This window comes from Oryzias latipes, chromosome 23 (assembly GCF_053564925.1).
Source record: "Oryzias latipes strain Hd-rR chromosome 23, Olatipes_Hd-rR_3.1".
NCBI lineage: Eukaryota > Metazoa > Chordata > Actinopteri > Beloniformes > Adrianichthyidae > Oryzias > Oryzias latipes.
In genome coordinates this window covers 2327973-2355950 of record NC_136259.1, presented here as the reverse complement: position 1 = coordinate 2355950, position 27978 = coordinate 2327973, and the positions used below count along the sequence as shown (strand labels likewise).

General features: G+C 41.5%; 2 protein-coding genes and 1 long non-coding RNA gene across 3 annotated transcripts in view; 1 reads left to right on the top strand and 2 right to left on the bottom strand.

Moving 5' to 3' along the window:
* syn3 (synapsin III) overlaps positions 1-498 on the bottom strand; it is a 150769-nt gene extending 150271 nt beyond the window's left edge. Inside the window, exon 1 of the mRNA XM_004082870.5 lies at positions 328-498. Within this exon, the coding sequence (XP_004082918.4) occupies positions 328-481 (154 nt within the window). The 5' untranslated portion in view covers positions 482-498. The remainder of the gene's footprint in view (positions 1-327) is intronic.
* On the top strand, positions 27-19830 carry LOC144989384 (uncharacterized). The gene is made up of 3 exons (XR_013653530.1): positions 27-352; positions 437-521; positions 19695-19830. It is a non-coding gene; the product is annotated as an uncharacterized LOC144989384 (long non-coding RNA).
* Positions 8739-27978, bottom strand: si:ch73-252i11.1 (protein mono-ADP-ribosyltransferase PARP12). Its single transcript, XM_011490859.4, has 12 exons — positions 27707-27978; positions 20296-20431; positions 19473-20229; positions 19342-19392; positions 19132-19258; positions 17844-18009; positions 15548-15668; positions 15381-15477; positions 15145-15217; positions 12240-12370; positions 11139-11290; positions 8739-11050 (listed from the first exon to the last, which is right to left on the bottom strand). The coding sequence occupies exons 1-12, from the start codon at positions 27976-27978 to the stop codon at positions 10083-10085; spliced, it is 3051 nt and encodes a 1016-aa protein (XP_011489161.1). The 3' UTR covers positions 8739-10082.

Below are 27978 nucleotides of genomic sequence, written 5' to 3'. Positions count from 1 at the left end.
ACACCGTCAGATGACTGGAAGTGGTCTGGTAGGGATATTCTGGGACTCGTAAACCCTTTTCCCGCTTTCTGCCTCCCTGCCTTCAGACCCACTCCCCCCTCTGTGCTCCGCATCACACCGACACTTCCTGCTGCAGGAGGCCGACCTGAGGGAGGCTGAGGGGGGATCCCAGCACGGAGAAATCCACCCGGATGGACGCACGCGCACCACAGACAGAGAGAAGCCCCCCGCGAGCCCCACAGACAGCAGGAAACCCCGGAGGCTGGAACAAAAGAGCGGGAAGCACGTGACGACGGAGGGAGAACGGTGCACGAGCTGGCGGTTTACCTGAGCGGGAGAAAACGATGAGCTGGTGAGTCGTGGATGATGAGCCCTCTTCCTCTTCCTCTTCCTCAGCGGCTAATGATGCTCCTTTTCCTTCTGCGCTCCTCCTCAGCCTCCCATCCGCACCCTCCTCTGCTGCCTCTCTTCCACAATGCATGCCGGGAACGCGAGGCGTGTTTGTTACCGCAGTCCGGGAGGTAATGACACGCCCACAACAAAGAGACGCAAACATCTAACAAACAAACATTTTTTTCATCAAAATTATAATCTTTAATCTGAACATCGACCGATGATTCACTTCATTATTCTTCATTGTGGCAAGACACAATATTAAAAAACAAAAGTTTTTTTCGTTTTTAAAGTAAAGCATATATATAAAAGCTCAAGTTGCTAAACTGACCCTCAGAAAGGTCTGGGAATAATTTGGAATTGTTTGAATGTTCTTTTGTTTTTTTATTCTTTTCAGTTTGTTTTTACTTTATTTTATATTGAATTCCCTATGGGAATTCAGAAAGTTGATCTTAATCTAAAATAGCCTATTAATAGAATTTATTTTAGTTTTTTTCTTTTCTTTTTTTCTCTTTCAAATTTTGGATTGAAACCATATCAAATATGATTAAAAAACTTAGCATTTTATTCTTTTAATTATAAAAATTTTCATTTAATTTATTCTTTTTTTAATTTTAAAAGCACTTTTTAAACTTTTGCCTTGGAACAGAAGAAAAGTATGATCTTTTTGGTTGATTTTTTATTTGCTCTTTCATTGTGTGTAATTTTGTATGCATATCACGTAGTTTAATACAATTTACCGTGAAACCTTGTAGTAGGATGTAGAGTTTTATTTTTTCTACTGCACTACAACACAAAAATTGGCAAAATATTTATGTCAGTTTTAAAAAAAAAAAGGTACTTTCTTTTTTTGTCGTTTGGGTATTCTCTCAAAGTCCCACTCCAATCATCGTTCATCTATTGGACTGTTTTGTCCCTTTTGGGGTCACGGGGCTGCTGGAGCCTATCCTGGTCCCTTTTGGGCGAAGGTAGGGGACACCCCGGACGGGTCGCCAGTCTGTCGCAGGGCCACAATCACACACCCATTCACTCTCATTCACACCTAGGGACAATTCAGAGTAATGAACCTATGAAGCATGTTTTTGGACGGTGGGAAGATGCTGGAGAAAACCCACGCATGCACGGGGAGAACATGCAAACTCCACACAGAAAGGTCCCCCATTGATGATCTGGTTCAGGACCCACAGCCGGGACTTGAACCGGGGGGGTTTCTTGAGGGCTAACCACTGCACCACCGAGCAGCCCCTCCGATCATATTTTGATCTATTTTTAAAGCGTCCCCAGTGATCTTTTATTTACGATTATGCTGTTTTTAGCCAAAATCAAAACAAAACAAAAAGAAAAAAAAATTAAAAAGGACATTTTATTTTGGGAGCAGCTGTTCAGACCGTTAAAACTAACAAATACCAAAAAGAAACATAAAGCTGCTGTTTACAGACAGAAGCAGGAGTTTTCCTCCAAATATGGATTGATTGAGACAGTTGTTCTCACGGACCAGTTTTGGTTCCTGGAAGCCAATAGTTTTTCTGATTTTACTAAGTATTTATTTACATAGGTCCATTTTATTTATTGTTATGTAAATAAATGCATTTTGTAAGTAATTTTTTTCTGCCTTTTTGAACCGAAAATAGATAAAAACGTTTTTAATCTCCCAAGGGCGAAATTCAGGTGTCCGGCAGCAAAACACACACAATAAATAACAATAAAATAATAGTTCATAAAATAGCAGTTCATATCAGGCAGATTTGGGAAACAGCAGTACCGAACTCAGCCCTATGAAACTCTGAACCAAACCGAATTGAGATTTTAGCGCATCGTTACAACCCTATTGGTTACTATGAAGAAACTTTAAAAAAATTGTGTTAAATTGTAAGGGACCAGGTTTTTTCATCATACTGATAAACTAATTTCTACTCAGAGAATTTGCTGGAGGCCAAAACAGTTGGAGAAAACTATGGAAAGAGAAAGAATCGGAAAGAGAGATTGGCTCACAGCGGTTACATACGCAGCATCACGACGACCGACAAACAGCTGCAGAAAAACCAAAGAAAGTCACGCATGAGCGAAGGCACGTGTCGCCGGCTTACGATGCAGCTAATGACACTTTAATGAGAAGATTTGGCCCCGCCCTCTCCCCTCTGGAGAAGAACGCCTTCACAGATGCAGCAAATTAGACACTAATTAATTCCTCTTTTTTCTTATTTTTGCTGCATCTCATGATAATAGTTCCTATGAACAAACACATAACTCATTTTCAGCTTTCAAAGCCATTTTTGGTACATTAATTGGACTCCCAAGTGGCTTCTTTCTCTTTCGGCTTTTCCCATCAGGGGTCGCCACAGCGAATCATCGTTTTCCACCTCACTCTATCATGGACATCTTCTACCCTAACATTAGCCAACTTCATGTCCTCTGTTAAGACATCCATATATCTCCTCTTTGGCCGTCCTCTTGCCCTCCTGCCAGGCAGCTCCATCTCCAACATCCTTCTACCAATATATCCACTATCCCTCCTCTGAACATGTCCAAACCATCTCAGTCTGGCTTCTCTGACTTTGTCGCTAACACAGGCAACATGAGCCGTCCCTCTGATGTACTCGTTCCTTATCCTGTCTAACCTGGTCACTCCTAAGGAAAACCTCAACATCTTCATCTCTGCTACCTCCATCTCAGCCTCTTGTCTTTGTCTCACTGCTACCGTCTCTAACCCATAGAGCAGAGCTGGTCTCACCACTGTCTTGTACACCTTTCCTTTGAGTCTTGCTGGCACTTTTCTGTCACACAACACTCCTGACACTTTCCTCCAACCGCTCCAACCTGCCTGCACTCGCCTCTTCACCTCTTTTCCACACTCCCCATCACACTGAACTGTTGACCCCAAGTACTTAAACTCCTGCACCTTCTTCACCTCAGCCCCCTGTAACCTAACGCTTCTACCTTGATCCCTCTCGTTCAGACACATGTATTCTGTCTTACTACGACTGACCTTCATGCCTCTTCTTTCCAGAGCAAATCTCCACCTCTCTAGCTGTTCCTCCACCTGCTCTCTGCTTTCACTGCAAATTACAATGTCATCCGCAAACATCATTGTCCAGGGAGATTCCTGTCTTACCTCGTCTGTCAGCCTGTCCATCAGCATAGCAAACAAAAAGGGACTCAAAGCTGATCCTTGGTGTAGTCCCACCTCCACCTTGAACTCCTCTGTCTGACCTACAGCACATCTCACCACCGTCATACTTGTCTCATACATGTCCTGAACTACTCTGACATACTTCTCTGCCACTCCAGACGACCTCATACAGTACCACAGCTCCTCCCTCGGCACCCTGTCATACGCCTTCTCTAAATCTACGAACACACAATGCAGCTCCTTCCGAACTTCTCTGTACTTTTCCATCAACATTCTCAAAGCAAATATGGCATCAGTGGTGCTCTTACGGGGCATGAAACCATACTGCTGCTCACAAATCTCCACCTTCTTCCTAAGCCTGTCTTCCACTACTCTTTCCCACAGCTTCATTGTGTGGCTCATCAACTTTATTCCTCTATAGTTGCTGCAGTTCTGCCTGTCACCCTTGTTCTTAAAGATCTGGACCAGAACGCTTCTCCTCCATTCCTCAGGCATCTTCTCACTCTCTAGAATCCTATTGAACAAACTCGTTAGAAATTCCACTGCTGTCTCTCCTAAGCACTTCCATACCTCCACAGGTAGGTCATCAGGACCAACGGCCTTTCCGCTCTTCATCCTTTTCAGAGCCTTCCTAACCTCATCCTTTCCAATCTCTGCTACTTCTGCTACTCTGCTACTTCTGCTACTCTTCCTCTGGACGCATTCCTGTACTTCCTCATTCCACCACCAAGTTTCTTTACCGTCTTTCCTCTTTCCAGATGACACACCTAGCACCTTCCTACCTGTTTCCCTGATAATCTCTGCTGTAGTTTCCCAGTCATCTGGAAGCTCATCCTGACCACCCAGGACCTGTCTCAACTTCTGCCTAAATTCCTCACAAGTTTCTTCATTCTGTAGCTTCCACCACTTGGTCTTCTTTTCTGTTTTCCCTCTCTTCTTCTTCCTGACCTCCAGAGTCATCTTACACACCACCATGCGGTGCTGTCTGGCTACACTCTCTCCTACCACCACTTTGCAGTCATTAACCTCTCTCAAATGACCTCGTCTACATAGAATGTAGTCTACCTGAGTACTCCTACCTCCACTTCTGTATGTCAGAAGTAAGTGTTGACTACAGCCATTTCCATCCTCTTCACAAAGTCCACCACCATCTGTCCCTCCAGATTCCTTTCCTTCACACCAAACCTGCCCATCACCTCCTCATCACCTCTGTTGCCCTCACCAACATGCCCATTAAAGTCTGCTCCAATAACAACTCTCTCTCCTCTGGGGAAACTCTCTATGACCTCATCCAACTCACTCCAGAATCTCTCCTTCACTTCTAACTCACAGCCAACCTGTGGCGCATACCCACTGACTACATTCACCATCACCCCTTCGATTTCTAACTTTAAGCTCATCATCCTGTCTGAGACTCTTTTCACCTCTAGAACACTGTTTACAAACTCCCCCTTCAGAATCACTCCTACCCCGTTTCTCTTCCTATCAACACCATGATAGAACAGTTTGTATCCTCCTCCAATACTACGTGCCTTGCTGCCCTTCCACCTTGTCTCCTGCACACACAGTACATCTACCTTCCTTCTCTCCATCATGTCTGCCAGCTCTCTGCCTTTCCCTGTCATTGTGCCAACGTTAAGAGTCCCTATTCTCAAACCTATGTTCCTGCCTTTTCCCTTCTCTCTCTGGCCACGGACCCTTCTGCCTCCCCTCTTTCTTCCACCAACAGTAGTCAAATTTCCACCGACACCCTGTAGGTTAACAGCATCGGTGGCGGTCGTTGTTAACCCGGGCCTCGACCGATCCGGTATGTCTAAAGTGTTGTGGATGATTCGCATGGTTATTTTGGCAATTTTTACGCCGGATGCCCTTCCTGACGCAACCCTCTCTATTTATCCGGGCTTGGGACCGGCACAGAAGTAACTGGCTTGAAACCCTTGTGGCTAGATTGGACTCCCAAGTGGCTATTTCATCTAAATAACAGATTGCAGCACAAATGTGTTTTTCTAGTCACAGTTGCACACATTTTCAAAGAACACTTTCACTTTTTGTTGCACAAATATACTAGACGATATTCCTTTAAGAGCACACTTTCCTTTGTTTCATTTATCCTTAAGTATTGATGAGGAGGAGGATGAGGATGCCCTAAAAACAAAAAAGGTGTGGGCAGAACAATAAAAAAAAGAACTTTGTTTTTTTAAGATTAAAATAAAATCTAAAACAACTAAAAGATACCTGTTCACACCCTTAAACAATCAGACTCATCCTCCCCACCATGAACAAGACCAAAGAGGTGTCGAGGGACACCAGGGACAAGATCGCAGATCCAAGCAAGACTGGAATGGACCAATTTGGTTCATCGGTTGTTGGAGCAATTATTGGAAAATGGAAGAAATTCACGATCACCTGGAGCTCCATGAAATATCTCACCTAGTGGGCTACGAATGATCTGGAGAAGGATGAGGAAACAGCCCAGAACTACACCAGAGAACTGGTCGATGACCTGAAGCTGGAACCATTGTCCTGGATTCAAGTCCGTCATAGAAAAAAAAAAGGTCCTGTATCATAGAATAGAAAAAAAGAGTTGCTCGTCATCTATTTTGATCTTGCGAGCTGAACGCGTTCCATGCAGGACACATGGCACAGAGATTGATTGACAAGGTCAACAGCCAGTCAGGATGCAGAACAAAGTGCACTGTGAAAGAAAAAAAACCTGCCAGTCTCACTGATAAAAATCCGGGAAACACAGACCATGAAGGCTGAACCGTGATACAGCTAGGGAACACTGTATCCCATCTTTCTTTAACAAACTCCAGAACAACTCCTCATCTTCACTGGAACATTAGTGTGCTTCTTTAACATACGTCTTTTACAGCTAAACATATTATTGACCAGATTACTGTTAACCTAAAATATTTGTTCAGCCCTTGTGCTATCCAAGGTACGTTAACGTTGGGAGTTGGGTCATCTAGACCACTGGACCAGGGGTCGGGAACCTTTTTGGCCAAGAGAGCCATAAACGCCACATATTTTGAAATGTAATTTCGAAAGAGCCATACAATAATGTAGCGTCCCTTTCCCACACTGAGACCTAACCTCTTTTAAAGTTCTTTATTCTGGTCACTGCAGACCACAACAAACGCCGAACAATTAATTCAGCAACTCCTGAATCTCTCCCGCCGAGACGAGACGAGAGCGCTTCTACCAATTTTATATTCACCTGCTCCCGCTGCAGCCCTCCTATTTCCTTATTCGGCCCATAGCTGAACCCCATTGGTCCAAATTACCTAACAACAGGCTGAGCGACAGAACTGAGGGCCAATCAAATCGCTGCATGATGCGTTCAATGAACTCCAGAACTTATAACGCGGCCCAACAGCCAAGTTAAACTCAGTCCACGATCATATGTTTAAAACTAAATATACAAGTGAATGTGTGCATTTGATGTAATTTCAACATTTTTAAAGTACAATAAGTCTGTGGATTCTTTTTAAAAACATTGTTATGCTGTTGCTAATAAATGATGAGTATTTTTCGTGGTAGTTTTGCTGATTGTCTAGTCTGGTTGATACGTGGTGAGTTTCTGCTTCATGCAGGCGTTGAGACTTTAAACGTGATCTTAGGTCTCAATGTTCTGTAGATGTGAGACAGACTGCTCACATGCAGACGGGGAGACAAACACACACTCACACGCTGCAGTGAGGGACGGGCAGCTGGTTTTACGTTTTTACAATCCCTGCGCGATTCACCTGCTGCCTGTCCCCACAACCCCCCCACCCCCACCCTCTGCTTTCTTCCCCACACATCCCGTCCCCTCAACTGCGCGCTCTTTCTCAGAGACGGGAGCGCGCAGTTTTAGGCACGACAATTCACAGGTTTCCGGGTGGTACAAACTCTGTGAAATAATAGATAATAGTAAACTTATACTAGTGCTGGCGCAGATTTCTCTCTCCAAGCACCGCTACTACTGCGCGCCTCTGGCATCGCATCGCGCCCGAGAAGGACTGGACTAATGAAAAAAAAAAAAAGTATAATTAAAGATTTGTCTGTGAGCCACATGTGACCATCAAAAGAGCCATATATGGCTCGCGAGCCATAGGTTCCCGACCCCTGCACTAGACAGTGCTCTGAACCTTTTTTCTGTAGTGATTTGTGATCTTCACTGGTGTCCATGGATTACATGACATCCTCTTTACCTTTTTCCACCTTTGTCATGGTAGGGAGAACACGTCAATGTAAGGGTGGGGTCATCTGGACCCCATAAGATAGCACACGGTTTAAAAACGCTTATAACACAAGCTAAACTAAAGAATTCTCACACGTCAAGCTGAAGAAGTAGCTTTTTTGTGAGGGCACATTTGAGACAAATTCAAGTCATAAATCTACCTCCAACAGAAAAGTCTTTGAGTTGTTTGGCTACAAAAACCCATCTTGACACAATAAATCACGTGTCTTTTCAGTTATTAGGATTCACGTGGCTTCAGTCAACTCCTTAAAAGAACTGAAGAAGCAACTCAGATGAGCTCTTAGACGTCTCAGAATCCAGCTGATCAGCTGATGCTGCATCGTCAATCTGCTGTTCACTGCTGCTGTTCACTGCTGCTACACGTTCAGGCAAGATCTGAATCCCTCCCACCGAAACCCCGGAGATTCTCCTCCTCAGTTATCATGACTCAGTATTTCCCGTGCATGCATAGAAAGAAGGACAAGAGTCATATTTAATTCATAAGCTCAAGAAATGCTACAAACTCAATTCTCTGATGTGCTGAGAACGTACCCCCGCCCTCCACACACACACACACCCCCCAACAGCATGATGTGGAGGGTCAACTCATCCCAATTGAAATGAATACTTTAGTGCACGAGGCAGAATCCCATCCCAGCAGACAGGAAAAGGCTCCTCGTGCCCGGTAACGTCAGAGAATATTTACAGCCACCAGGCAGGCAGGCTGTTGCTTCCTGCAGCACGCAGCTGCACGTCCCATAGGACGGCTTCATGTTAATGAGCTGCAAAGACATAATGAAGCAGCAAATGGATGCAGTGACAGATGAAGGGATTTTCACTCTGGGAATTGTCTCTTTCCTTCTTTCTACAGTAACATTTGCATACGCTTTTAGATGAAAAAATGGCAAAAATCATGTAACTCCAATCCTCATTAATCAGCATTCCACATCGGAGATGACTCGTGCTGAAGTACAGACAAAACCAGACGTCTAGGATTTAGAACGTTTATTTTCAAAATCGGCCACATAGTAGAAATCATTACAAAAAAACCCAGATTTAAAATCTAAATCACAACTATTCCAAAAGGATTTGGTGCAAACACAACAATTTTAGCAAAACCTGAACCCAACACACTAAACTGAATATTCATATAAAGATGTTAATGTAATTTACAACTTGTCCACTTAGACTGATGCATTTGCTTCTGTGATTAAGTGGTTTCCAATAGATTGCGCCCAGCCTATAAGCAATGACGGTGCAAAAACGCAGCCGCTGTCATGTGGCTAATATGGCCTTTTTGTAGAAAACACAGCAGGACTCGTGTTTTTGATTGTTTTGTTGGCATAATGCCTCGTGCATCAGGGAGCGCCATCCGCTATATTGATCAAGTTTAGGCATCCCATTTCACTAAAAGCCCTTTCTGACTGATGGAGCTTTTCATTTAAGTCTGAAACACAGACAAAACTACAGAAACAATTTCCCACATTAAGTTCACAACACAAAATGAACAACTTCTATGAAGAAATTCTGATTTAACCCAAAATTGGAGATTAGAAGCAAGAAAAGTTTAGCTAATTGTTTGATTGACAGTACTGCCCCCTGCTGCTTAGGGAAGTATGGTTCTCTTCAATGAAAGCTAGTGTTGCAACAGAAACTTAAACTAAAGTTATCCCTTTGAAGGGGTAAAGGGAAAACAAAACAAAAAAGAAACCCAAAGACACAGTTAGGTCAGAGGACATTTTTCCATTTCCCTCAACCTCAGGTGTGTATTACGATGCTCTGCTGTCATGGTAACCAGCATCCTGTGGCGTCTTGGGTACAAACACAACGAAAGTTTTGCGACTTTGCTAAATCAGCACGATAACCTTTGACTTTTACCGTCTCATTTAGCTCACTGACGCTTGCGATAAATTTTATAGGACGAACCTTTTGTGGTCAGACGTTGCGCTACACGCGTGCTCAGAGACTCAACGACACGGGTTGAGTCTTCTGGAGTCACCCTCCACTGCTCATATTGGCATGGTGGAGGCAAAAGAGGCAACGTCCGCGTATTTGTTCACTTTGCCGTATGTCAAAGTGCGACGAAGAGCCAACATCTCAACCTTGAACAGGCAGAGCGAGTAGAGCTCCTACATCAGCGTTACGGAGTTATTCCCACAATTTTAGTGAGCGAGTTTATTTACGATTCTTTGTTCTTTTTATTAGCTACATTTAAAGATCAACAGAAATGCAGTAAGTTTATGAAAAACTTGACTTCAAAAGCAAACACTTGTCAGATGACACTAAGAGGGAAAAATGCTCATCAATGCGTTCGGTTATTTTCTTCATTTGTTTTTAAGCAACGACACAAGAATCCTGCTGTCTTTTCACTGGTTTTGCTCTTGGTATTGTTGAGAAAGTGGAGGAATCTTGAAAGGGTTGGTGAACTGGACTGGTCTGGAAGAGTGTAGACGAGGACGTGCTGGATGTGCTTGACGATGCGTATGACGATGCACTCGCTCCATACCGCGACGCCGTGTTCTGAGAGGACGAAGACGCAGTGGGTCGGGTCGATGACGTACTGGATGCGTACGACGAAGCATTTGCTCCATACCCCGACGCCGTGTTTTGAAAGGACGAAGTGGGTCGGGTCGATGACGTACTGGATGCGTACGACGATGCACTCGCTCCATACCCCGACGCCGTGTTCTGAGAGGACGAAGACGCAGTGGGTCGGGTCGATGACGTACTGGATGCGTACGACGAAGCACTTGCTCCATACCCCGACGCCGGGTTTTGAAAGGACGAAGTGGGTCGGGTCGATGACGTACTGGATGCGTACGACGAAGCACTTGCTCCATACCCCGACGCCGGGTTTTGAAAGGACGAAGTGGGTCGGGTCGATGACGTACTGGAGTGATACATAGACAAGCTATGGTGATAAGGCGACGGGTTGCTCGAAACAGACGCGCTGCTGCTATGGTGCACAGTGGGCTTTGGAGGCATTGTCGGTTTTGGACCTTGAGTGGACAGTGACGCTTGACTTGCCATACTAACAAGAGGGTGTGTGGTTCTGTACTGGATCAGATACTCAGGATAGATCTGAGGCTTATCAAACACAACAAAAATGGAGGGGTTCTGGATGTTGTTCACACAACTGTCGTAGAAGTTCACGTCTCCACCATCTTTGGATGGAGGTCGACAGTACTCAGAAGACCCTGTGGTGTAGCTTCCAATCAACACGCGAGAGATGAACATGGTTTTGAGATGATTATCCCCCGTGTAGTTGTGTGAGTATTTGGCATCCCGGGCAAAGTAGCTACCTACATTTGGAAACAAAATAAAACGAAATTTATAAAAAAGGGTTCCATTAGTCAATTGAATCAAAATTTTAAGTGTTTTTTGTTTCACCTCTGCCATAAGCTGTGCCATTTAAGCCGCAGATCCTCCAGTCAAAGTTGTCCCGACAGATGGCGTCTATGTATTTGTTGTCAGTACCATGGAAGAGCAGCTTTTCCGTCACATCAGAGCCGCCGTTGTGGGTCTTCATCTTGTTTTTCTGCCTGACATTTAGAGAGATCCAAAAAAAAAATCTTTCAAAAAGAACAATTTCCTGCTATAAATTGTAGCACGCTAAGATGCCTTCTGACTTGTCTGTTTCTCAAGTCATGAGAAATTCGGGAAGAACTGTGAGTCCACTAATGAGGTAGACAATCCAAGGCCATAAAAAAGACTCTTTGGAGATCAAGAGGTCTGAGGAGCTGGCTTGACTTTGGATGGTTAAAGGTCCCAATGTGACCTAAAGCCCCCCAGAAGTCTGTTACCTCCCAAACTGTATTTCTTGATATGGAAAACACAGAACAACTCCTCAGAATGATTTACAGAAAGAAGAATTTACCTAAAAGGTCTTCAAAGACCATTTTCTGTAACCCTCCCTGATGGACACACTGCATCCTCCGTAGGAATGCAAGACTTTTGACTTTACAACACCTGCATCCACGGGAGGACACAGAAACTCCACTCAGGACAATCTGAGATAAACATTTTATCTTAAATTATTACCGCAATTATTAATTTATATCCATCATTTTGATTCTTACTTTCCCTGAAATCTGTGTATTTTGCGTATTTCGTGTTCAGTCTGCGAGGTGGAGCAGCACATGGAGCGCAGCCTCACTATACTATAGCCTTAATCATAAGGCTATAGTATGTGGTCTATTGGTGTAACATAAAGTAACTTTACATGATGAAGAGTTAAGGAATCCTTAATCGCATCGTATGCATTGACCCAGCTGTCCAGGGACAGTTTTAACCTCATTATTTGTGGTCACAAAATATAATTTTTTCCCGCATGTTTTTACTATTTGCTGGCCACTAAGTAGAATTTTGTTTTTTTTCAGTACTATGTTATAGAATGGATCCGTACATCTCTAACTTTAACAGAAAAAAAAAACAAATCAGAAAAAAGAAAGAGACAAATCATGACCATTTGGTTTACATATCCATACGTACAGCTGAAAGATTTCCCACAGGTATTTGTTCTGGATCCTCTCTATCTTTGTGATGTCAAAGCCAGTCATAGTAGCAGAGAAAAGTGCTTCCATCCTCTTAAATTCCTCTGAAGAGCGCTGGAGCTGGACTTTCTTTTGGAGAAAACACACAGATGACATCGTGTCTGTTCACGGCTCATCAGGTTCGTACCAAAACCTGTTACATTTTCTCATTCCTCAAGCTAAAAAAAATAAAATGGGCAAAAAATTGCTAAATATTTCACTACAGCCTTATTTTATTATTATTTTTAAAAATGGGTAATTCATTCATCTTGGGTGAGAAAACAGATCATATAGATAGTAAAAAACATGGGCTATGAGCAAGACAATGGCAGAAAATCAACTTCCATGTATTGAAACAAACTGCATACTGTTGTAAAACAGCCAAAGTAATAGGTAGAAAAAAAAGCATATCCTGTTTTTCTTTAAATAAATGTCATGTAAAAATTATACATCATTTCAATTAAAAATGACATTTTATATATTTATGATAAATCGGATTCAATCAGCTTTGCTTATGTCACAAGAACAGACGGACGACTGGATCCAAATGCAGCAGGTTTATTGGCTCAGCTAAACGTCCACAAAGCTAAATCAGGGTCAGGCAGGCAGGCGTCGATCATGAGGATCGACTCCCTTGATCATGACGAGCATGAGATCATCAGAGAAACAACAAGAATAGTCAGGATCCAGGTGAGAGTCAGGAAACAGAAGATCCAGTCCAAATACAATTTAATTCAGTGTTTAAGTGCACTGTGATTTATTGGATGAATGAGAGTCAGGTGTGCAGCATTCAGGAAGTGTGCGCTGGGGTTGCTGGGAGATGTAGTGTGGTTAGAACTCTGTTTATGGTTCCCGCTGGTGACCAGAGGAAGGGGGCAGAGTTCTGACTTCTGACAGCTTACAAAAGAAGATGTGGTGTTTTTCTGTTTTTTCAGGCTATTAAACACAACAATTACGCATGTTTACATAATAACTGTGCAATATTGTTTAATAAAAAATGTTTTAATAGTTATTGCTTCATTTTCTATATGTGTGACTGTGACTGTGCATTGATAGGGGGTGAAGATATTTCATAGTTAGTGCATTTTCTGCACTATAAGGCGCACTCAAAAGCCTTAATTCTTTCAAAAACAACAACACTACGTCTTATAATTCGGAGCGCCTCATCTATGGATTTGTTGTGCTGCAAACAATATACTAGCGCGGCTAACAAGTAGCAGTGTCAAACTGTGTTTTTAAACATGTTTCAGTTTAAGAGTTAGCAAAGTCACAGTAACTAGAGTTATAATGGTATCAGTCTATTTTTTATGTGCTGGAAACAAGGTTGGAAGTTACAGGTATGATGAATACTCTAATACTTCTAATGTGGCTAACATTACAATAAAGTTCTAGAATTACTGTGAACACAGTTCAAGTCTGACTGAGAGACGGACTTATCTCTGACTTGCTAAATGGGCCTTGTCCCTGACATTAGTTTTTGTGGAGTCAACAAACTCTGATTTGACTTTGACAGGTGGGTGGAGTTAATTCCTGTCAATCTCCTTTGGGGTTTAATTTGTCATTGTTCATAACCATGTGGTGTGAGGTCAGTGTATGCGTTTACTTCCTCTGCCCTGTTGACCTAATGTGGTCAAATAGAAAACACTGCAGTGCTAAGAAACAGAAATCGATGGGTGACGTCCTTCTCTCGCTCTGTCCATCTCGATTCCCATTCACTGGATGAAACAGCAGTGGTCTGTACTCTCGCCTCAAAGTGAGAAGGCCATAGTTCAAATCTCAGCTAAAAAACAACTCAGTTAGACAGACCTTGAGTCTCTAAATCAGGGGAGTTAGAAATCCAGGTCTAGAGGGCCAACAACCAACCTGCCATTGAAGCTCCTTAGTAGCTAAACACATCTGATCCAGGTAGGAAGCAGCAGATTAGGCAGGATTTCTGGAAAACCTGCAGGAGGGTTGCCCTCAAGGCCTGGAGTTTGACACCCCCGCTCTAGAGGACATATGCACTGGACGTGTGGTCAATCTTCATGACTTAAGCTACATACACTGATAATTTGACGCACATGCAAGAACGCACTGAAGGCGCATTCTTTGAATGAGCGCACAGCTCATGGTGTTCACACTGGACAAACAGGGAGGGGCGTCTTTTTCTTTTGCTACTGTTAGTAACAGTAACAGTGCTACTACTAGGGTATGTCTGCTACCTACAGTTGGTGGAAAAAATGTCAAAGCGGTGTGAATCTGGTGAACCTTGCTCCAAGTTTTTTCTTTCTCAGCTCTATTCTGATATATGAAAGTCGTGGTGTCATAGAATTCCAGCTGGGCACAAATCAAAATTAGTAATTTTTTTCAAACAATGTCACTTATGTGTATTAAAAGGGACGCCATCCATACGTCACTGCCAAATCCAAGTCCTTGATTTTTCAAAGTATGACCCGGTTTAACTTGCAACACGCGTTCAATGGCCACACGTTTGGTATGTAGAATCCAAAAATTGTTGTAAAAACTTGTGTAGCTATGTGTAAATGCAAGAGTTTAAAATGCCGAAGCGCCAAATGTGCATTTACGCTCATGGACATAAACTCTTCACTGGAAGTGGCAGCTTGAACGCATGTTGCCAAGAGTGATGTGAGCATAGCTTTAATAACAGGGCGATCAGGACACAACACTTCACCACTTGGAACAGTCACGTACACAACTGAAAATTGGTTAAATCAAAAAGTCACAGTAACAAAGAATGACACACGTGAATCTGGACAGTAACCCCCCTTTCTGTCACAACAATAAAGGCAACGGTGCTCTATGTGTCCAAATGCAGGACAAAAGGTGGAGTTAGATGGGATGGAGGTGTGGTGCAGTCACTGTACCGAAAATCCACTCTCATGGATCTGTTTCTTGTCCCAATGGTCTGGAACAGACACTGAACTCATTGGAGGCTTCCTGCAAAGAGAAAGGTTACGATGAGTGCCATCGTCGACTTGTGTGGCAGCAGAAGTTATCCTTCAATATTCCGTTTCTTCCAACATCAAATGATCGAACGTGTCCCACGTTTGGCTTGTGAGCTGTATTCACCAATATTTGTGAATCAGCGGAAACAGTGCACCTCTTTTTGGTTTCTTTGACCTCCGCAGCTGAGACAAATCGAGGGCGTCTGGTCACAAGCTTCTTGGTACCATAGCGCTTGTTTGTTTGTATCATGTCTGTGGAATTCAGAAGTTTGTTGAAAATTTGTATGGAAAAAAGTAGATTATTCCAAAGTTGCTGGTTTACCCTGAAAGCTGAGAGAATATGTGTTTGATCCAGCAGTGAACTCCACCACGTCTCTGCTGTTGTCCAGAAATTTCCTCTCCAGCTGTGCACTGTTGATGTCTGCTGCTTTGTGATTGGTGAACTGCAACACAAACCCAACAAAGTCTGCTTAAGCAAGATTTGATTATTTGATCAAGAAAGCTGCTTTAAAAAAACATGGTTTTTCAATAAAGTCTGTTAAGAATTTAGTGTTATTCTCTAGTAAATATCAATTTTTTAATAAACTGTGACGACCGGGACGTATCCCCGCTTTCATCCAATTACAGACATGAGGTTGATGTTTGGCTTGTCGTGACGGTCAATGATGAATGGCATTTACTTGTATATCACTTTGCTACCTTCTTTGAAGGCCCACATTTTTTTACAGTCACAACCCCATTCAGCCATTCACAAACATTCACACACTGATGGTGTGATCAGCAGGCCGGGCTGCATCTCTAAGCATTAGCATTAGCTTGGATCTGATTAAAGTGTAATATAACATGATAAAATACCCATCAGGAGGCCTTATGTTATCGTAATTAATGTGAGTTCAGTGAAGCTTTTGTCAAAGGTGAGTAAAACGTATTTAATGAAATAGTTGTTACTGACATACAATTCCCAAATGGGATTGTCCTGTTCTAACACACCTAATGGAGCAGTTAGGGGCTCAAAGCTGCTCCTATTTTATCCTCGTCACATAATTAGTTAAGGTGCCGACAGCTTTGGTTATGGAACACATGCATGCACGCACGAAGAGAGTTATATCCGGATCACTCTTTTCTTCACATTCATTTCCTCCTCACTTTCTCTGACTCGCTCCTCTTTTCCTCGTTCTCCGTTTCTCTCATTTTCAGTTTCTTCGTGTCAATTGCTTTTCTCACAGCCTTTTTTTCCTCCATTATCGACCATCTTTCAGGTTCAAATAACTGTCTTGACATCTGCTGGGCCAGCAGACCGTTACCGTCCAGAATGCAGATTTGATGCAGGTCGCCTCGTTCACCAAGGCCAAGCCTTTACCGTAAACACCAACGCATTCTCACTCCCAAATTGTCCTATACGATCGTATTTTCGACATTTTGCCACCGAACACATGGCGATTATATTTCCCACATTAAGGGGTAGAGGTTTTACATCGCAGCATTTGGGCTTCTGGTAAACCTTCCAAAGGTCATCATAAAAAGGTGGAATCCAGCTTTTTTCAAACACCATAAACTTTACTGCCTGGAACAGCTGTGTTTCTAAATGCAGCGGAACGTAAACAACAGCAATCACTTTGGCAACCTTTGTGACGTGGCATGACTGAGGCCAAAGACCTTCTTCTCTCAATTTACCTGGGTTCAGCTCTGGACTTTGACCTAATAATTGCAACACCTCAGTGTTTACCTTTAGAGTCCAGCGAGCCAGGTTCACCTTAATGTGAATGAAGTACGGCCTCACATTGACATCACACAATGAGTCACTTAACAAAATGGATTACAGTCAGAGGGTAAGTAATAATACCATGAAGCCTCAAAAACCCAAATCATTACCCCACCACCACTATGCTTGACATTTACTATGAGGGGTTATGTGATCGCCGGTTTTCTCTGTACACCAACTAAGCATCTAAAATTGTCTTTTAGTAAAAAAGACAAAAATAATACTTGAAATATCTTATTATGATGATAATGGTGTTTATTGCAAAACCAGAGTTAATCATTCAAATTCCCAAGTAAAAACAAAACAGATTCCCAGCCACACAAACTAGAACAAAAAAGGGCCTCTTGGTCTGATTTCTACAGCTGAAAAGTTCTGATAAAGATACATCATCTATAAACCGCATCTCCTGACAAACCTTTCAGTACTTGTGACCTTTAGTAAATTGGTTTCAATACTTGTACCTTGCAATTCATTTCTTTCTAACCGAAAATACAAACTACTAGTAGTAACATAGTTTGCAACCTCGTCACAGCTGCTGTGTTTAATGGTTTCTCAGACCCGGCCAGCAGCTCCTGCTTATAAAAACAACTGGAAACTCATTTTTTTGTCACTGTTGGAGGGTTTTCGTGGCAAATATGAGCACATTGAAGGTAAAGTACCTGCTTCTTCTCACCCCCATCACCAACAATATTGTTTTTTCTCTTACAGAGTCCCATTACATCCACACGACCAAACAACACAAAGTAGAGATAACAATGGATGGCAGTAATTTCTAGAATGTCAGGAATGAGTTACATTTTTTTTCTACTAAGGACTTGGCAATGGTGGTAGAAGTGCAATGATCTGTGTTACTCACATCAGAAGCAAAGAGGTTCCATTTTTCATTCTCGTCCTGCCAGTACCAAAGCCATTCCGTGGTATGGATGAAGTTTGGTTCGATCAATGAATTTAGTGTCGAGAGTCGCCGTACTTTCTTCTCTCCGGAGGTCATGGTGTCAAAATGCACAAGTGGGCTGCTAGTGCTGAGGGCAGAAAAAAAAGTTTAGTACCAAAAATAGAGTTTGGCACTTCTGTGTCTCTGTGACCCTGTTTGACAACTCGCTGTCCCGCAAAACTCGGAAGAGGGAAAATACAAAATAAGAATAGAACTAGAGGACATTTTTATTACTGTCGAAACAATCAGATTTTTCTCCAAGTTTGTTTTGGACTCCATCCGCTGATCGCATCATCAACAAGTCATGGGCTCTAGCTGACTTCCTGATTGGCTGACATGAAGCAAATTCTTTGCCAAAGTTCAGATACTTGAACTCACATGGCGTGGCTAAATATTCACTGAACAACAGAATTTTTGCTTAAAATCGGGGGACCTGGAGAGATTGCTGTGTGTCAGAGTGGAAATGCACAAATTTGCATACATGGAGGGTTCACATGGAAATGTTTGATGAGGTTTTTTAGTACACCCAAACAAAAGAAACATGGCAATGGAGATAAAAACAAGTGCTGGAGGCAATTTGGAGAAGTAGAAGACAACCATTACCACCTATTTTGGGATTGTCCCATTATAAAACAATTTAGGAAGGACATACATAAACATATTAAATCTATATTAAGTAAGACAATAGTCTGATTTTAAGTAAGACACAACTTCCACCTACCAATGAAAATTTATTCAGAATACTGTGGCCAATGGGGATTTGGTTCGGGGGCGTGGTGCGGTTTATAAGGAGAACAGGTGTGTGTGTGGGATTTAACACTTGGCCGTTTCCGGTTTTGTGGTGTGTCGTGGAGTTGCTGTTTATGGTATGTGTTTGTTTTCACATTCGTATATAGTGTGTTTAATGTTTCACCTGTTTCTTAATATATGTGTGTATGTCACATTACACACTGTCACACTGTACCATTGGGTTTGCATTGAAACTGGCTGTCTCTGCCATGCGCATCACATGTAAACGCAGGTTTAAAGTCGTCGTTTCACTCCACCCACTTCAGAAGTGACGGAAATATTAGACAGGAAGCTAAATGCTGCTGAGCCGTAAATAAAAGGAACAGTTTGAAGCATGAAAACCTAAAGGTTAGTAATCATAAAATAAAACATTACAAATGTAGAATAAAACTGTGGCATCTGCTGCCTTTCAGTTGGCTACCTGTAGGAGTTATGGGGATCGCAGTAGTCCTTCTCAATTCCCTCGTTAGAAGGCAGGGGGGTCCACTGATCCCCCTCCAGGATCTGCCATCTGTATGGCATCACATCGTGAGCTTTAAAGCATTTTTCTGCAAGAACAGTAATCAGCAGAAGAATTAGGATGCCTGGCATTAGATCTGTGGAGTGAGTTTATTTCAGACCGATCATTTACCTTGATGCTTGCAGAATCCTTTAATGAAGTACATGCAAATCTCAGTTTTATCTAAAAACAAGCAGAAAGAACATCTGCTTTTTTACTCTTCATTTTCTTCACACGATAGATTCTGCGGCTTTTGTATTTACCTCTGGAGGGATTTACTTTACTCTGAAGCCCATCACCATTTCCCCCTGAGCTGTTGGTGGCACCGGTTGAGTCAAGCGTGAATCTAGATCTTGGGAGAGATTGATCGTTGCTCCTGTTCCCCCTGTTGCCACCTCTGCCTCTGACGCCCCTTGACGGGTTGTTGGGATTGCGCCCACGTCTCCTCTGACCGTCCTGACTGCTTGTATCTGTGTCGTTGGTAGCAACGGAAACGTCGCTGTTGGAGGAGCTGAGGTGACCGTCAGCATCCGTCAGTCCACCGACCCCGTAAAGATCCAAGGTGTCTATGTTGGCGAGTATGTCGCCAAGTGACCCTGTTCGCTCTCTGGCCTGACGGTTATACGTGCCTCTTCCTGCCCCTCTGCCCCTTCCACCTCTGCTTCCCCTGTTTCCACCTCTGCCCCTCGGTTGGAACGTCCTTCTCTGCTGATTTGACCCATCATCAGGTTTTCCGCCACCGGGGCCCAAAGACGGTGGATTGTTGCCCCTTTGGGCTCTTTTGTCAGCCAACCACAATGCTCGTTTGTTGATGTAGACGGTCTTCAATGAGGGAATGAGGGACTCAGGCACCCCATGATGGCGCAGATTCCTCAGCGGTTGAGGAGCGTTAAAGTCGTGGGTCTTCCAGCAGCTGCACTCCTGGGTCAGGTAAACCTCGCACACGTGAAGCCGTTTGCAACCATCCATCTCTGTGCACTTTCCAAATTCTCCATCGCCATTGTTGTAGTCATGGCATATCTGATAAAAGGAACATTTTCAGGCGTGTTTAATGAACTCTGAAATGGTAAGGCCTTTCCCACTTACAGAGGGCAGGAGCGAGGCTTCGCTCTGCATCAGCAGCGTGCACAGCTCGGCCCGGCTCAGACTCTCCAGGCCGTGCTCCCTCAGCAGGGTTTGATTGCGTTCAGAGTCCAACTCATGGGAGAAGTGACAAACCCGTCTGCAATGAAACAAACCCATGAGTCAAAGTCATCACACCATCAGTTCAAAGAAAAAACTTACAGCCATGGAAAAAAAAACACTGATGAGTCAGCGGAACAAGTATTTGGAGGGCAAAAGATCCATCATAAACAGCTATCTCATGAGAAAAGGGAGGGTTTGCCAGTGATATTTCTATACTGACAAATACAAGAGATGCCACAATTCCTGGTTTAAAATAGAACCATATGTTAAACCATTAAACGCAATAGTTACATTGAAAGTGTCAAACCATTTGTTGTGCTAAATTTAAGAAGAACTTTGTATTGTTTTATTCAATTACTCCAGGCTTAGAATGAGCCAACTGAAAGCTTTTTCTTCATTGTTAATAACTCAATAGCAAATAATAAAGGATTTTTCTGAATTTTTTGTTTTTCGTCGTTTCGTACCTTAAAAGGAAATAAAACTGATACTCAAAAATCACAATTTGAACCAAAACATGATTGTGGGGAAAGTGAATTGTTGCATCCCTAAAGGGGATGGGGGCATTGGCCCAGCCGGGGCAGTTACTGCGTCACAAACCGGAGCTGCTCCTGATCCATCACAATTTAAATAATGAAATACTCTGAAATGCAGTTTTAATCAAAATTATTCAATACATGGTCTGCATCATGAGAAAAATACCACAATAACACGTTTTATTTTATTTTTTTATTGTTAACTTGTTCTGTCCAACAGCTGAGCAAACAGATTAGAGCTGAAGGCCTTTTGTGTTGGACAGGTTTTACTATCACAAAAAGAGGTTACAGTAAACCCTTGTTTTTCGCGGGGGTTACGTTCCAAAAAGAACCCGTGATAGGCAAAATCCGTGAAGTAGAAACCTTTTTTTTTTAACAATTATTATACAATTAAATTCTCTATTATACATTGAAAAGAAAGAACAAACCGTTTTACAGGCTAAGGAATTGTTTCACAAATAAAAGTACTTTAGAAAAGGTTTTTCAACAAATATCTTCTGTATTGTACTGTCAAATAAGAATTTTAATCATCAATGTGAACAGAAGGCTTCAAATCGCGGAGATTAGCCCCGCCCACCGCGACCCGAGTATTTGGATTAAACGGGAAGATATTTAAAATGATTTTTAAAAAAATACAAAGTACGGTCAGACAAATAGTAACTCAGGTGTATTTCACTGCTCTTGAGCCGCTGCATCCTGACTCCGCTGCAGTCTCCCTTTGAAGCCCGCGGTGCAGCTGTGTTTGTTCGGGAGAAGAACACAGTGATTGACAGTTGTTGTTGTCGCTCCTTTTTTTCATGGGTTATAGAGAGACTCGAAATTGCAAGATGATTTGCACGTATCTGTTGTAAATTTGGCACGCTGATTTACGTACGTGTACATATTAAACTGCAATGTTATTGACGCACAGGTAGAGAAGTGGAGTGACTTTTTAGCCAATCAGAATGCAGAACACAATGCACGATGCAAATCCGTGAAGTAGCGAAACCGTGAAAAGTAAACCGTGTTATAGCGAGGGATCACTGTATATAGCTTCTAAAAACCAGAGTGTAAATTTGTATAAACCCCATTTTGTTTTTTTAATTATTTTTTATTTATTTGTTACATTTAGTGTGTGTGGGGAGGGAGAGGTGAAAAATGTAAGGGGGGGGATAAAAGCAAGAGAGGTGGAGAATGTGGGGATGCAAGCTCTGATTTGAATAATTTATTATTTTAAGCTTTAACAATTATACCAGTATAGTAATAGTAATTAAAATAATAATGATAATAATAATATATATTTTTTAAAAGAACATGTTAAAAACAGCAAAAACATGACGTTAATTGGAGTGGATCTTTTGGTATTTTGGTTTCATCCACTATAGGCACAAGACTCAATGCCCAGGAACTTTTTTCAATTTTTACTCTTTTAATCTCTGTATTTAATTAATCATAACCGGTTTATCTGAGTATGGATCTTTATTTCATTAGGTCTTGGTTAAGTCATTTTAACAGAGTATTTCTTAAACACGGAGGTTATAGCAGTGTTTTTCAACCGGTGAGATACGGTCAGGTGTGCCGTCTGAAATGACTCATTCACTGATCATTTCCCATCTCCAGGATATCAGCTCTGTGTTCATCCAAACAGGTCCTGATAAAACACTGAGTAGTTCGGAATATGAAAGATCATAAAATACTTTTTTCTTTGTGTTTATTTGATTCTATTACAGACATTTTAATAAGAATGACGGTACCGTGATTTAGCTGCAGCTTCAGCTCTGTTTTCGGAAAAGTCCCGCCCCTTTAACTGTCTCCACCAATCATTCTTGGAGGCTTAATCACACATCAGTCTGACCAATCAGAAGTGGTTAAAGTCTTCACTTCCTTGTTCATATTCTGCTCATTAAGTCTCTCAGTTCCAACAGAAATACCAGCTAAAGCTCGTCTTTAGCGGTGTAGCTTTCCACAGAATCCGGTGTCAGACCGTGGAATAAGAGAACAAAACAATGAAGCTCAGAGAAGAGAATCTGTCTGCCATCACTACATCTCCCATGATGCATTGGGTTAAAGTGACAGCATCTCAGCGTACAATGAGTCTTCCCTGTTAAACGTCTTAAACCACAACAAACACACAACCAGTTTTGAAATCTCCTTGATGACATCAGAGGTCAGAGGTCAACAGTTTAGTTCTCCTTCCAGGTTTGTGTTTCTTAACAGCCAAACATCCCAGAGTTTGGTCCAAGTCATCTTTCTACCTGGAACACTTATCTAACAACGTCTGGATTATTTTAGATGTTAAACTTAAGAAGAAGTAAGAACAACATTTAAGAAAAAGCATTAAGGTGAAGTGGCCAACAGACACAATTAAACTAAATTGAAACAATTTAATCATCTAAAAAGAAATAAAACATTTTTGTTAAAGTTTATAAAGACTTTATCTTTGATTAAGACAAAAGAAAAAAATATAAAAATTCAACATTTTCACTTTTTGTGAACATTTTGTGAACATGTTGAAGTTTTTTTGTGTAGCTACAGAAAACATAAATATAATGTTAGTGTTTTTGTGTAAATTTATCAAACATATTGTGATCATATAATTATTCAAAAATCACAGTTGCCTTTGCAACAACATTGAAATACATATAAAAATTAAATAAATCAAAATTTAGAAAGAATATTTGTTTTTTTTGTGAGGTTACATAAAATTCTATGTTAATGAACTGGAGGGAAAAACAACTATCAGGGTAAAATGTCAAATAATTTATTTGAAAACTATTACTGAAAACTAACTTAACTTTTATTACATCTTTTAGAAAAAACAGCTGCAACTTCTTGCTTTTTCTGCCACAATTGTCACAAAAATGCCTGTGAGATCATGGAGGGACTGTGCATCAATACAGACTATAGAGTTTCTGCTTTTTTTAATTTATGGATGCTGGTATGCTGCAGGATTTTTGTCAAGAATAAAGTGTGCCTTGACTCAAAAAAGGTTGAAAAACACTGGGTTATAGAATACCCCACTACGGTCACACAATCAAAGCTGTATTGATACACACCTGACTTTGTATGGAATGACTAAACCAGGCTGTTTGTTAGCCTGGAGAGTCATCGCTCTGGACTTAGTCATGACTTTTAGAGTTTCGCTGTTTGTTAAAATGTTTCATCAGAGGCTTTTGCCAGAGTAGAGTTCAGAGTAGCCTGATTTGTTTTGTTTTATTGTGTATCAATATTTGCCTTTGTTAGTTACATTTAGTCAATGAGGTAATCTTATAGTTGTATGGCATGGCACTATATTAAAAGGCCTTACAGGCTTCATCAGATGATGAAGTAAAATTCAGATCAAATCTATAGTCACGACATGTTTTTATTAAAATATGTTTAAAGCACACGTTCTTATCTTCTGCCATACAGCAGTATCTAGTTTCTGTTCAGAAGCCAAGTGTTATAAAAATAACTGCAAGTATAAATCTGCTGAAACAGGAGGATGTTTTGTAACTATTTTATTTTGAAAGGTACTTGAATGTGCTGCTGTCCGAGTAAAATAAATCCAAATTGTTATATAGCCTATTGAAAAATAGAAAGCTGTTATAACGTAATTATTGTTAATATTTAAAAAAACTGCATGTTACAAATAACTGGCTGCAAAAACATGAATAAAGTGCTTTTTTATAAACTGTGTAGTGAGATTCTGAACCTGTCACTGTTCTGTCAGTAAGAAACTGGACCAAATGGTTCTTTTAGAGGTTGTAGAATATTTCTGACTCCTGGTTTAGCTGCTGCATTGATAACATCATGCAAAGTACACAAACACACTCTTCATACAAAGGATAAATACTCAGAGGGACATGGAAGTGGAATATTGACAATGAATCCAGATCAGACTTTAACATGTTGTCCACACATGTCAAATGAAGCTATCATTGATATTTTCAAAATAATTCAAACTCAACTGTTGGTGGGACACCTGAATTTGAACGATTCTGGTCCAGATTTCAGCCCGTCAATCCTTCTTGAGATTATTAATGACTAGAGTGCGGCATATCCTTAAAACACTTCATGATTGTTCATCATGATGAACAATTGAACGTTTCATTTACATGACGTCCTTAAAGTGGCCAAACGAGCCACAAGGGAACTAAAAGACACCTAATCCCACCTGAGAGCCAGCCCCACTGTGGACCCAAAAAGCCACTGTGATTGCGGTGACGATGACTTCGACTTTGACCAGTGTTTCGTGTGCCGCTCGCTCCGGTAGTCCGAGTCGTTACAATAGTAAAAAACGTCTCTACATTATGTTTGTGAGATAGGCTACTTTATGAAATAAAAGTTTTTAATGGGCTACTAAAATTAGTAAATAATACTTGGAACTTTATGTTATAAATACTCAAATCAAAGTAGTAGCACTTGCTAACTTCTGAATGATGCGACTCAGTAGATGTTTGCGCGCACACAATCCCCACTTATTGTGATGGACTCCCCACTGTGTCTACAGCCATAATTTATGGAACATGTGTCTCTTCAGCTTTATCAAATACTTAAAAAAAATCAACCGGAAAACAGTGTTTTTAATTGTATTTTAGCCGGAGAAATAGAGGTGTGGCGTGAGAAATCAATCAAATGTTTGAGCGTTGTCCTCCCTGTTAGCATAGCTGTAAATCTAGTTATCACTTTTTAATGCAATTCGTGGAAGCAACCGTCCTCCGCTTCGCGTTGGATGGTTCAGGCCTCCACGGCGTGCGTTAAAAAGTGAAAGAATAGCAACATATCCGTCAAGCCCTCCAAACCTGTGGATATCCCAACTGGGCATTCACCAGATCCCAACATTCAAGAAAAAAGACAAGAAGGAACAAGAGCTGAAAGGGAACAGTATTTCAATTCCGTATATATCAGGCCTGTCTGAAAAACTAAAAAGGATTTTCAAACAACATAACATCCCAGTTCATCTCAAACCAGTTAATACTCTCAGTCAAAAACTGGCTCATCCAAAGGACAAAATTCCCAGCTACAAACAGAGTAATGTTGTGTACTCTATCCACTGCAAAGAGAACTGCAAGGAACAGTATATAGGAGAAACCAAACAACCTCTACACAAGCGGCTTTACCAACATCGCAGAGCCAACCCAAGTGGACCTGAGTCTGCAGTGCACCTCCACCTGAAGGCCACAAACCACTCGTTCCAGGACAGTGAAGTCCAAATTCTAGCCAGAGAGAAAGGATGGTTTGAGCGAGGAGTGAAAGAAGCCATCTTTGTCAAGAAAGATACACATTCTCTTAATAAGAATGGTGGTCTCAGGTTTATTCTTCCATCCATCTACGGCAGTGTTCTAAAAACCAAACAAACCAAACCAGTTTCAACAGCTGAAAGAGATGACCAGGATGGGGAGGGAGTCACTGGCTCCCAAACCCCCAGCTGAGGACAAAGGATTCTTAACGACTGGAAACCATGTAGGCTAAGTTGACAATACCATCCAGTTTCAGGTCTGACTCCTCCCCCATGACCGCATGTAAACCAGCTCTTTTACCAGCTAATTCTGAATTGGCAAAGCCTCTTAGATGAGAGGTGAAACGTCTTCTACTTTAAAAACTAAGTCCAGATGACATCCCCTAAACCTACTACTACGATGGAATCAACCTGCATGAATGAGAGTCTTCATAGACAAAAAGTGATAATGCACACTTTGCGGTCATTAACCCTTACTTATGATGTTCTTAGCCCAAATTAAAAAAAACTGTGTCGTTTTACACTCTGTCCTGCTAGCTTACAGCCCCTCACAACCCCAAGCTAACAAGTGGTGCAACAAAAATGGCGAGAAAAGTCTGAGCCGCTCAGTTTAGATCCAGTTACTAGCTTGGATGAGGAAAACTAAGTTGTACATGGATCTATTTGTGAACAGGTAGATGCATCACAATGGAGCGGAGTGGGGAACTTGTGGCCCGCCAATTGTTTTTTCTCTATGTAACAGGTTTTTCAAACTGCATTTTTCAGCTGCTCCTGATTCACCAACATTTAAATGCAGAAAAACTCAAAAAAGCCATTTTTATCCTAATTTTCTTCATATAGAACCCCTCCATTATCAGAAAAATTCTACAAGAACACGTTAACACCCAAAACATAATTATCATCAAATAATGGGTCTTTAACTATATCCCCTTTGTTGCTTAAAAAAAAGATTATAAACATAACGTGGATTGACACCACCACCCCTCCTAAAAAAACCACAGAAAAAAAAGACAACAACTAGGCCAAAACACCGTCCTTATCATTACTTTGGTGAATTCTGAGTCTCTTTTAGAGGGAAATGTTTGTTATTTGATAATAATTTGATAGTAAGACATATTAAATTGTGAATTTGTCGACAGTCATAAAGTTACCTCATGCTAATAATCAAGCTAGGGAAAAATGGGCGAGCGGTGCGAGCTAACAGTGGTGGCTTCAGGGTCACCTCAGAAAAATCAGACCAACCAACTCTGTGCCAAAAAAAAAACAACTAAAACACAACAAAAGAGTTACAGTTATTAAATCACTTAAAGCATTATTTAAATCTCAGCTACAGATTTGTTTATCATATTTTTTTTTTCAAACATAAATATTCTACCTATCTAAAGATGAGATTTCAGAACATAAGAAAGTTCCCAAGCAGTCCTTGAACGTACCACAAATGTCAAGAGTTTTTCTCAGTAAAAACATTTAATTATAGAGCAGAAACTGCATTAATAACTACAAGCCTGATGTTCATCTTTAAGTAGCCAATTAAAAAAAAAACAAATAAACAAACAAGCAAGCAAACAAACATATTTACCCCTGTCTAGAGAAAGAGCAGGATCCAGTAAAGAGGAGGTTTTTGCACAGGTGAAGGCCTCCGCACGTCCCCAGACAGCTCCTCTGCCTGCACAGCTTCAGCCTGGTCCTGGCCAACACTTTTTGTTGACCATTTAAAAACCACAACTCAAACTTGTCGCGGTTGGAGAGGTGCTCATTAATAGAGTCACCAAAAAAGAGATTATATTTCAAAAACTCTGCATCACAGACACCCTGATTGGCGCAGATGAACTGCAAAATGCCGGATTCCAT

What these genes read in the sequence shown, in the direction of transcription:
- si:ch73-252i11.1 (XM_011490859.4), bottom strand. Translation starts at nt 27,978, where the DNA reads ATGGAATCCGGCATTTTGCAGTTCATCTGCGCCAATCAGGGTGTCTGT. An exon ending in GTCAAAGAAACCAAAAAGAG is followed by an intron (nt 15,218 to 15,380) that starts GTGCACTGTTTC and finishes TTCTCTTTGCAG; the next exon opens with GAAGCCTCCAATGAGTTCAG. An exon ending in CTGTGGGAAATCTTTCAGCT is followed by an intron (nt 11,291 to 12,239) that starts GTACGTATGGAT and finishes TCTAAATGTCAG; the next exon opens with GCAGAAAAACAAGATGAAGA.